The sequence below is a fragment of the Cygnus atratus genome, chromosome 3, assembly GCF_013377495.2.
Source record: "Cygnus atratus isolate AKBS03 ecotype Queensland, Australia chromosome 3, CAtr_DNAZoo_HiC_assembly, whole genome shotgun sequence".
Lineage (NCBI taxonomy): Eukaryota > Metazoa > Chordata > Aves > Anseriformes > Anatidae > Cygnus > Cygnus atratus.
This window is the reverse complement of record NC_066364.1, coordinates 55,219,340-55,231,656: the sequence shown is the minus strand read 5'-3', so window position 1 is coordinate 55,231,656 and position 12,317 is coordinate 55,219,340. Positions and strand designations below refer to the sequence as shown.

At 35.9% G+C, this 12,317-nt stretch overlaps 1 protein-coding gene across 7 annotated transcripts in view; it reads left to right on the top strand.

The window, feature by feature from the left end:
• Positions 1 to 12,317, top strand: part of TRDN (triadin) — a 212,909-nt gene that overhangs the window by 80,181 nt on the left and 120,411 nt on the right. For all 7 annotated transcript variants that reach the window (XM_050710077.1, XM_050710076.1, XM_050710075.1 and 4 more), the window contains exons 12-14: positions 4,929 to 4,964; positions 6,084 to 6,146; positions 7,029 to 7,091. In XM_050710077.1, the coding sequence (XP_050566034.1) occupies positions 4,929 to 4,964; positions 6,084 to 6,146; positions 7,029 to 7,091 (162 nt within the window). The remainder of the gene's footprint in view (positions 1 to 4,928; positions 4,965 to 6,083; positions 6,147 to 7,028; positions 7,092 to 12,317) is intronic.

Genomic DNA, 12,317 nt, shown 5'->3' with positions numbered 1-12,317 from the left:
TATTTATCCACTTTACTATATTGGTTTATGAAGTTTAAAATAAGCATTTACCAAAATCTTCCCAATAAAACAAAACCAAATAACTTTGAATATAATTTAAGTTTGAGTTTTTTTGTTTGTTTGTTTTTATTTTTATTATGTACTACAGGTAAGCAATAACCTTTTGCATATGATGAACCTGCAAATGGAGAATACTTACATGGATTAAGATTATCTGCTCTTTCAAATGCTGAAATTCCATGAGGCAAATCCCTGAAGAAGAGGTCATATATTGCCTGGTCATCTCTTCTTCCTAAACCTCAGACATTCCTGCTCAAAAGCATGAACCATAAAAGGCATGATCAAAACCCTTCCCAGCACAGGTGACACAATTGGTGCTGCTGTCGATTCATGTTGCCTAGTAAGAATGTTAACAAGTACAGAGAAGGCTAACCCTGCTGCCTTACCTCCATTAGTTTGGATCTTGCAAAGGAAGGTAGTACCATAAGGTGTCAGTGTTCCCCTGGGAATTTAATTCTTCATCACAATCATATTTGCATCATATTTGCCATTAGCTGTTATGCAATGGATTTCCTACTGCCGGTCATGTCATGGAGGTTGGCATGCCAACTCTTTTTCCCATTGGCATGCATTTTCTGGCTTCATTTCCCTGGTATTTGTACTCCTTTGCTCCCTACTGTGTTGTTTAGTGAGGGCAACATATGGACCCCTGCTATTAGCAAACAGTTTTGGTGCTTAATTCAACAGAGCTATGAAAATGGAGCCTGTAATCATTCCAGAAAGAAATGAGAAATATTTATGAAGGTCACATGAAAGCACCATGAATCTCAAGCATGATATTGCTGTTGCATACTTTCTGCAGAACTTGGAAATATCTCCATGAAGGAATCTTCTAAGCTGCCAAATACTATTTCAGATTAGGTTTTAAAAACAGTGAAATGGTTTCAATAAGCAAAATCAGGCTTTAGAGACTGCCTAGGACATCATGGTGTGCTATATCTCCAATGACTTCTGTATCCAATTAGTCTTTCATTTGCTCAGTAAGACAATAAATTGTATTGCATTAATCTGCTGAAATGCAAAGTTTAAAACAGAACATTGCTGAAAATTGACAAAATTTTGACCTAAGTACACACCTATAATTTAGGAAGAATGTGCAAGTATGTGTATGTATGTGAGTTTGCGTGTGAGAAGAATTAATTCTAAGAAAGCTAGATTAATATGATTTAGGATTCTTTGCTCTTTATTGACTTTTCAGTAGTACGGATGAGACAAGACAAAATTGTTTCTCACAGAGAAAATAATTGGGCCAACAAGGACACTCTTACCCAAGTAAGGGATTTTTCAGAAATATCTGAAGTCAATTTTGACTAGAAATTTAGATGTAGTTGAAATTTTTTTTAGTTTCTTTGACATCCTGAACCAAGCAGAAATATTTCCTTGCATTCTTCTTTTAAGTATTATGGTTAATAAAAGGGTCTTGTGTGAAAATGAGTGACACTAATATCAAAAGTCAATGACCAGTCATTGATATTCTCCACCCAAAGCAAAATGCAGAGGGGAAAGAAACGTCATCAAAAGCGTAAATGTAATGAAATCAAGAATAAAGCTTTCACTGAGTTCAGCAGAGACAGGGTAACCGTCACCAATTAAAACAAAGGAAGAACAACTTTAATCTCCTGAAAACTAATAGGAAATAAAAATATAGCTTTTTTTTTTTTTTTTTGAACGGTGATTTGAAATTATGACAACTTAATGTTTGCAGAAAAATTGAATGAAGTTTTACCTGTTGCAATCAGTCTGAAACACAGTATCACTGAAGAAGGTAAATCAACTCACTTTGATCTGTTTTATATGTGTGTGAGTACACACATACCACTGCTATTCCTTGTTTCTGCCAGGACCAGAATTAGCAGTCAAGAAAAACTGTTGTATTTCACAAAGCCAGGCAATATCAAAAGCCTCTCACAAGAGCTTTTCTCCCAAGATTTCCTGACAACAGGATTTTAGATAAATACAGATAAACCTTGTATACATCTGAACTTTAGAAGGCTTATTTGAACAAAAACATCTCCAAATGTCTGGCATACAGCCCCACTAGTTAGTTTTTGTTATTCCCAAAGCTCTCCACAAGAAGGTATCTGTGGCTGCATTTTACTACCTTCCTTACCTCTTCTTCTGAGAGTGGGTGGGATGCGCTGACAAGTACTTCCAGAGTCAGTGTCCCTGTAAGTACATGGAGCATCTGGAATGATATGGAGAGGAAAATCTCACAGCACCATCATCTTCAAGTCCTTGGGCAGCATTCCCATGACACTATGCCTAGCAACTCACATGTATCCCTAAATTTAGCTTCCCCTCAGTGCTGCCACAGTAAGACACTGGTCTTGCCATGTCTGCTTTCAAGTGGTGCGTTGTTAGCGTGTTTTTGTTATCTCCCCTCCCGCTGTTGGCTAAGCATTAGTTGACGTCCCACGAGGCAAAAGACATTGACAAAACTGTTAAAGGTAATTTGGTTTGAAACACCTCTTTCCTGGGCTCTTTTGAATCTCACTTGGATTTTAACCATGTCCTCAGGCCCTCATCACTTACTGAGAAATAAATAATTTTATCTCACATGCTTCTTTGCTTTAGGGCTGGTCACTTTGCTCCAGTCATTTCTTAGGAAAACTATATGCATTTGTTTTTTTTACTCTTTTCCCAGTCAAAAAAAAAAACAAAACAAAACAAAAACAAACAAATAAAAAAAGAATTTCCCATTTTGTAGCACATCACTGCTTTAACTTAACCTTTTCATAGTCCTTAGTTTCCTCCTTGATCTAAAAAAAAACACTTTTGACAGTCTACAAAATAAGTTGACTAAATGCAACATCTATTGCTTGACTTACTGACTGAGTCTGTTACTTTATACTCCACCATCTGTTAATATCCCTATTTCATTCTTGTAAAGGTATTACAGGTTTTTGAAGGTGAAGTCTTTTTATTTGTATATCTCTTATATCCTGTGCATTAAGACATGGTTTTAGACTAGAGTTCCTGATGGGGGGGGAAAAAAAAAAAAAAGTATATATCATTACTTGCATTATCAACTAAAAGTAACAACAACTGCAACAATATTTTTTTCAATAGTCAATGGCATTTGAATTCCATCTTGTAGCTATCCCTGAATCATCAAAAACACCTTGTGTTTCCTTGTGTAACCTACTGTTCATGCATATTATGATCCCTCTTTATGCAGCTGATCCATGGAGATTTATAGTCCTGCTACTGCTCGTAGTTAAAAAAAAAAAAAAAAGTACCTTCAATTAACAGATGGGGTTCATAGTTTTACAGTGCAAAAGACCTGTCTAATCTCCTATTTATTTATTTGCTCTACCTCTTAATTTAGCTATGTACATATCAGAAGGAAAACCACTGCATTTACTGTTTCAGAAATGACAATTTTTCTGGTGTTAAATATACACTTAAATATGCCACAATCTAAATGTGAACTACTCAGGTTACAGGAAATAAATTTATTCAAGAAATGGAACTGCTTCCTTAAATCACAAATGACTCTTCCCATAATACCCATTTATCAAGTTTATCATCTCATTTACTTAAACTTCTTTCAGTAGTAGGTGTACTTCTGTACAGTAGGTGCATCAATGGGGCTAGATGCAACTGAGATTTGGATGGAAGCCTTGTGACTGCTTTTCCTGGGACTTGACCAAGATTGCATACATTGGATTGGGCAGCACTAACAGCAAATAGGGACCACAGTCCTTTTATACTTCTCTGTAATCATCCTCTAGAAATTTCATAACAAATACAGATGTCTCTAGGCCCCCCGGGAACTAAATATTTCAACTCAAGACTCCGATGTTAGAAAATTATGTCAGTGGAATTAATTGGTGGACAGACTTAGCAATAAAACCTCTGCAGCCAGGGATATATTATCTTTGTACTTTAAGTTAATTGCAGTAAAAATTCCTGCTACCTTCCACATGTCCTCCATGCAAAGCTCCACTACTCAAAGCACCATGTCTCAGTTCATGGCTCTCAGGACAGATATGTCTCTGAACCTTGCTGTGATATTTGGAGCATATTTTATGTGGCAAAGCTGGGCACCAGAAGCTTGTGACATGGTGCACAAAGGCCAAAATAGTTTCTGATTAAAAAGAATCTTTTTGTTTGTAAGGACCTTGGGCATACAATGATTCCTGTGCATCACCTGGCACCAGAAATGTATGGAAGCAAAAGCAATTAATCTAACTGGAAGAATGGAGTAGTCAACAGCTTTACCAGAACTGAGGCTCTCAAAATAAATAAATAGATAGATAGATAGATATAGATAGATAAAAAAAGAGAAATCACAGAAATACTAGCAGCACTTCAGTCTCTAGCTATTAGGAGTAAAAGTTAGTGGAAAGATGGAAGTATGTTGATTACATGTAGAAATGAAACACTGAAAAGTCATAAAAGTCATAGGTAGCACAGGAAAATGGAGCTGTGAAACAGTTTATGTGTAATCTAATGTTGAAGAGCCTTTGATCTTGAGGAGATGGCCATGTTCTCTAGCAAGAGTTTATGAACAGCTTCTCAAAAAGAGAAAGAGAGAGAGAGACTCTCACTAGGGAACCCAAGAGCTAATCAACAAGAATATTAAGATACACTTTTAATATATACAAAAGAATCTTCTGACACTACATGTGGTTAAGAATCTTGCATATCACAAAGCATGTTCATGGAAGGAAGGAATATGGAGCCTGAAGCCAAAAGCAAAATAACTTTTTTATGAAACCACCGTGGACAGACTGTGGAATTCATGTACTCTATAGAAATATGATTTTTTACATCAAGCATACACATATTTTGTTTTGGTATAGGAAGTATGTTGTGCAGCACTTTTTTTTTTTTTAATTCTCTGTATATATTTTTTCATGCAGAAGAGAAGTCTATTGTGGTAGCTAAGGAAGTGAAAAGTAAGTTTCTTCACTTTTCTTTTATATTCATGTTAATATATGCAAGGGATAATAGCATAATTACTTCTAGGATCTGCTGGCTTCTGGAAACATTCCTATACCTAAAATAATTTTCAAGCAATGAAAAGATTTTTGCTTGAAGGCTTATGCTCCTGTGTTTGTGACATTTTGTACACTAATAAAACCTGTTTGTTTTTGTTTTTGTTTATTTTTATCCACATAAATCCAGAATAAAACATCACCAAAAAAAAAAAATACTCTTATAGTTACATTACCTTCATCAACACCCAAAGCCATGCAGCACAATCTGAAGATGACAAATTTGCCTTTTTGTTGATGAGAAGTTTTTTTTTTTTTTTTTTTTAAAAAGAAGATTTGCTACTCTGGTACTTGTGTATTCTTCTCCATCAAAATGGGGATTAATTTCCAGAATGAAAAATCCTCTGCTGAACTCACATTTTTTTTTAATTAATAATATTCATAGAATAAATAATTAAATTGTTGTAGCTTTTTGTAAAAAAGAAAAAACATTATCTCTATTTCTACTTTTGTCCAACTAATTGACAAAATAGAGGCAGATTTGTTTTCTTTTGTAGATGACGGTTTAATGGCAATTCTCCATGAATAACAGAAGTCCTGTAATGACAGTTTCAAAGGTCCAATTCATTAAAAGAGTTATAAAGGTATATTATATACACAGACATTTCATAGCATTATGCACCTATTCCCTAGTATCACTTACAAGTTTTGCTGCTATTAAGGCATATTTTATATAGAAGCAGTCAGGCAGAACAGGTGCATGGACACTGAATCATCACAATAAACTTCTAGTTATACCATGTTAATGGGCATAATTTCTTGAATAGTACTTCCAACAGTAATTATATGGTGTAGGTACTGGTTCCAGTTCGAATCTTACCTCCACATTTACTCTTTGTGTATTAAGCTGTATTTCTGAGATACTGATATAAAACTCCTAAATAAGTGACTAATTTATCAGATCTCAAACTTATTACAGTTAGCCAAGAATTCCTATCTGAAATATATATCTACATATATATATATACAGACGTGCATACATATACGTGAAAATAGTTGAACTTCTCTTTCCTTCTTTAGAAAGAAAGGATGAAAAGAAAAGGACTGATATAAAGAGGTCTATTACTGAAACTAAGAAGAAAGGTACGGTTTGGGAACATTTCTTATTGGTCTTATTCCAATTTTTGGCTCAAAGCCTATTGTTGTTTGTTTGGTTTTGTTTGGTTTTGTTTGTCTGTTTTTAGTCCCATGCTTCTGTCTCTATATTGTCCTTCTCTTAGTTCCTTAATCATAATTTGCATGTTACTGTTTCTTCTGTACCTGATGTCTGATGTTTTTAGTGGCTGATATTTTCTGAACAATTTTTCTGACTAGTAACACAATACTGTCTGGTGGCCAGCTATCTGCTTGTCAGACAATTTAGTGAGGTCCCTATAAATAGCAGAATATGGTGATATTACCAAACACAAAACTCACGGGCATAGCAACATATCACTTGGTTCACTGCGTGCCACTTTCTAAGGGTCATTTTCTTGATGCCTTTTTATTTATTTATTTTTTTTTTTAAGAATCATAACCAAAACTTACAGTGATCAAACTGCAAAGCCTTGATATGCATCTAAATAACATTTTGGATCATTCATTCCCATGAAGCACCAAAAATCCACTCAGGGTTTGCTTTCATGGGAAAATATTTGTGTCATTTATTATTTATTAATGATTTCATTGCTACTAGAGCTAAAGCTAAAAGGTACCATGTTCATGCACTGATGATTTTTGCCTAGCTTTTGATGAATTATTTAGGGTCCAAATCATTCATAGTTGATGCATGCTGATTAATTTTCATTTTCAGCTGATTGCTCTGTGGCTAGTTGGGTGCGAGTGCTATAAGGGAATAATCTGAACTAAACTCCCAAATAAGTCACTTTTTTCAACATGTGCCCATCAGGGCTTGGCTGAATGCATATTTGAGTGTATGATTCAGAGTTATAGCATATCAAATGACTTTCTTTAATTAAATCTCAGAAAAAGAAGGAAAAAAAGAGAAAGCTCATGAGAAGACAGCTGTCCCTGAAATTAAAAAAGCAGGTAAGAAAATGAAGTCTGCCTTTCTCTGCAATAGATATCTGACTGTTTAGTGTAAGCACTTTCAGGCTTTAAGCATTTGAGATAGGGGTGCATAAAATTCATTATCAATTAAGAGTTCAAGCTGGAGATATATACATTTATATCACAGTCTGTTTTAAATACATATAAACTGTATTTACATTATATATAATATATACTGTATTTTATGTATATTCTATATATGTATATATAAATAATACACATAATTATCAGTTCTATGAGCTTAGGATTCTTACAAAAAACATTGCAAACTGCTTTCTGTCATGCAAAAAAAAACAATTAAAAGCATAAGCAGTTTCAAAGAGTGCATACATGGAAGACTGCATGGAGTACATAGAACTTTGCATGTTTTTTTCACAAATTCGGCTCACTTTAAAAAATAGTAACGTAGTAATAAATAACATCTACATATTAAATCCCTTATTGTGATAAAAAATAGGCGATTATTTTTCTAAGACTTTCTCCACACTCAGAATATATTTTTTTTAAATTAAAACTAAAATTAGTGATGTCCTTACACTAACCCATTGTGTTTTATGCTATTTAGCATTAAAATATGTGTTTTTCAATCAAACTAGAAATTAGCATTTGGTTCTTGTCTACATTAAGATTGTTGTAATTTTTCTTTCCTGATATTTCAATAAATTTACAAGTAGGTTTAATGTACAAATGCAAACATATCTCCTGTAAGTGTCACAGCCTGTGAAACTGTCTCATCAAAATCAAGTCTCATTAAAATCAAGGAGAAACAAAAGGGACAGTCTAGTGGTTTAGGTCATCGTTTTAATACCTAAATACACTGGTTCTACTTGCTGCTTTGTCAGAGACTTTCTATATAATCTTCTGCAGCTCATCAAGTACTCAAATAAGCCTTTCTGTAGGCTAGAGTAATGCCTAAAGCCCTGAAGTAAGGTTTAAATTAGAATTGAAAGATTCAGGGCTACCGTTACTATGTTCTCAAGGTAAGCCTTGTGCTCTGTTATCTAATTATTCAAATCTGTCAAATTTTATCAAATTCTATTCTAAAAGCCAAAATGATATATAACCTATTGTTTACTAACACTGTGGATTACATATGCAAATATGAATATGCATCTGCTTTCTTTGCCATTTAATAATACATGGTCTACATAAGCTTTCCTGTTTAAGTGTTTACAGGATGAGAAGAAAAAATTAATTTATGCTTGATACAATATAAAAATACACAGAATGACACAGAATACTTTGGGGTAATGTATTGGCAGCCACATATTTAAGTATGCTTCAATGGTAGGGAGTGGCACACTGGGGAGGGATAACAATGGAAAGGAATAGTCTTTCCCAAGTTGCATATTTAAATGTATAACACAGATTTTAAAAGAAAATAAGATGACAATTCAAATATGTCTTCTAACTTTATTCTGGTTCTAAGCTTGTATTTCTTTTGAGAATATGGAATTTTAAAAGATTACATTTTATGCCAGAGCTGCAGCATAAAGTTATTAATATGTTCATCTTCACAAGCTGTTGCTAAATCCAGTGAGTCATCCTACCAATGCTAGAAAGACACAAATTAGACAAACCGAGACATCCACACATTTCTGTCCCTTTTATTAGCCCCATAGGTTGCCGCATTTTGAAGAGTTTACTAGCCTTTGTGTAAGAGGATTGTAATCCATAATATATTCTTGCTACACATGTTGCTGTTATTCCTCATTCAGCTTGCTCTTTGAATGCATGTGTACTTTCTAGCTTTGATTGGCAGCACCTATTGTTATCCCTAAAAGGTTTTAAGCCTGAAATAATTGCCACATTTGATCAACAGAATAGTAGTGCATAGCCCAGTTTTGAAAGGAGGTGCCTCAGCATTTGATAGTATTTATGCACTTTGGGCAGACACAAGAAGTGAACCTCGGAGCATTTAATCAGCAGCATAGATAAGTATCCAAAAGCAAGAGTATAAGAACAGCTTCTCATATTCTTACTTTTTCCCATTAAAGGGCTATGCATTGGCTACTGCATTAAAAATAAACTCCTTGCCCTGGTTTTCAGATCCTTGTATTAGCTCTGAATGTCTCTGGTTTTGTGTCTTGTTTTGCTCCCCCCAGTCACTGAAATCCCCTAAGCTGAGGAGGATGCTGCCTCCTCGCCATCACCATACTTGTCCCTTGTACTAGCAGGCAGTTCCTGCTGCCAGGAGCTGCCCTCATGGTGCCCAGTCTCACTTCCGCTTCTCACCTTCATGTACAGCCTCTCAGAAGACTCACTTCTGACTGGGGGCCCATTAGGAAGGCTTTCCCTATGGTGGCGTGTACAGATTGTCAGGTGCAAATGGGAGAAAGGAGGACATGCTCCATAAGCAGTGAGTGGTACAAACATCTCCAAAATAATGCTCTCAGAGCAGCACTTCCGTCTATTCCTCTCCATCTCTCTTGCTGTAACAAGGAATGCTCCATCACTCCCCTGCAAATGCTGAATATTTTTGCTGATTAATGTTTTAGATTAGCCCTTTTGTCCAGGAGATGATTTTCTTTCTAGTGTTACCAGAGTGGATTTTTTTATTGCTCTCCACTAGCTGCATCTGTGTGATGTATTTGTTTATTTGCATGCCAGCTCACTTTTCTCAGTGCCTTTCTTCCTCCATTCCTCTCTCTCCATCTCTTTCTGCTGCTGCAGAGGAGCAAGAGTCATTTAATATGAAATGTTCTCAGTCTTTAGTACAGAATGCGCTGAACAATTCTTAATTACCTTTTAAAAATGCACTGTAGATAAAACCACATTAATCCTCTGACCTTCAGCTAGTACAAAAACATTGTGTTAATTGTCCTGAAAAATAGATAATTCCATTGTCACAAACTCAGAGGTCTTGCTTAAACAAACATAATTGTTAGACACAAAGGTCTGGCACAGTCACACTTCAAACCATTTTATGAAAATCTGTCCAGAGCTATTCAGGATAGAGAGGGAGATATGTCTCCAAATCCCCATGAAGGATCATGCTGAGCATAGGCATCAAGAAGCTTTCACCAGACTCTCCCAATGCTCCCCGTGGCTGGGATACATCAGATCAGAGGGTTCTAGCCTGCATACTGAGAGAGAAACAGGACCCCTCTCTTTTAAAGTTTTCATGCCCAGCCTCATGTAGAAATTGAGGCTTTTAGAAAGTTTTTTATCCCGGTGTGGAAATAAACAAGACCTCTAAATTTCTGTGAAAGCCTCAAATGTCACAGTATTATTATTGAGGTGATAATAGTGTCTCAAAAACTCAATTCATAAATTGCAGAGAGAAAATGAGTGAAAGAAGACATCTCCCTCTTTCATTCTTATGCTTTGCTTACAATGTGAGCTTATAAAAAGTAATTCTGATAGTATGGTCAGATCTGAGTTTATTTTTTAGTGGAAATAAAACCATATTATGCAGAACTTGATGTTTTCATGTACTCACAGTTTGTTTGTAGACTGTCTTCTAATGATCTTTTTCTCACAGTCCCAACAGTCTGGAGCTTCACTGCTTCTTCTTGTATCAACATTCTTAAAATTTCATGATGTTCATGAGCAGTCTTTTTCTTCAAGTTTGATTGCTGCAAACTCCTTTCCCACTTTGCTTTGGTTCTCACAAAAAATAGCATAGGTAATAAATGAGCTTATAAAGCACAGAAAGTGTCAGCCTGGATCTTCACACCATATCCTAACTAAAACTCTGGTTAGCTGTCATTGATGTTCTTGCCTTCAAGTTATTGCTGCGTTAATTCAAATAATAATGGTTAAAAAAAAAAAAAGGGCCTTGTGCCGCATTTTTGATAGTAAATCCTAGAACCCCTTTGCAAGGGTAGTCAGTGCCTTTTCCCCACCTTCCACATAGGGAAATTCAGATACAGATGTATCTCACTCAGGCCAGTTTCCCACACAGCCATTATACACACCTTTTGAACACCAAAATAGTGCTAGCTGGATTAAAGATCCCAAACTGTCAGACAACTTCATTATTTCCCTAATGAAAAACAAGGACACCAAAAAATGCAAATGACAGTTAGGAAGAATATGTTTTTTTTAACAATGTAAGGCCTGATCAGCTGGACACGTGTTCAAGAAATCCAAGGTTCTGCCCCTCTTTTACAGGTGCTTTATGAGTGTCAAACCCAGGTATGTACCTCCTTGATCTGTTCTCCTTAGCAAAGGTAAAACAAGTCAAGGTCTTGATGTGCAGACCCTTTCACCCCAGACCAAAAAGCATGATCTGACTTCTATTTTATTGTGCAGGTATGCTCGCAATAGAGCAATGATTTTCGTCTGAGCCCTTATTAAGGACCATTGCAATCTCTATCTAAATCGGTGAGCTAGGTTATGGTGGGTGCACATCCAATGGTGTAGATGTATCTGTGACAAATGATATTGTGTCACATGTTTCTTGACAGGCAATGTTAGCAGAGGAGGGAAGAGATGATGTCTTGCTAGCTACCAAATTAAATCTTTGCCTCCTGAATAGGAGAATTCTCAGTGGGGTTAAAGTTACAAACCTTGAGGTACATTGTAATGATGTCACAATAACAATCATGCAAACTCACATTACAATCACGAAAAAAATATAGTAAAACTTGATCTCAGTTGTAAAAGTTGAAAACATTATCTTGTGACTGCCACAGAACCAGGCTAACGAGATTATTCCTGCTATCTTGTCATCCAGTGAGATCATGTCTCAGGAAGAGGAGGGAGGAAAGTCTGTGTTTAATCACAGTTTTGAGGAAGGATTTTGTGGTACTACATAGGCAGAGGAGAATGGAGATAGTCAGGCAGGAGCAAACATGACTTTTGGGGCTCTCGGGGATTTTTTGCATAGGTTGACCACAGACTGGTTGTTATCAACTGTACTTTCCTTGTTTCAAAAGCTAGTCTTTTTAACTCGGGGGGGGGGGGGGGAGTAGCAGTGTTTTAGTAGAAACAGTAAATACTATTTTGTATGCCAACAGTGTGTTCTTTATTATTGCGCACTATCCAGACAGGAAGACAAATTCCTCTGATCATTTTTAAATTCCTGTTCTGAACAGGGTGGGGGTGGGAGGGTGGGAGGGGGAGGGAGGGGAAGAAAGCATTTCATTTTGTGACTTTCTTGGCTCAACTTTACCCTTGAAGACTTGTTAGTAATCCCTCCGTTATAAGAGAACAGCTAGTGACACCTGGTGGCCAATTATCTTTTTGTTTTGTTCTGTC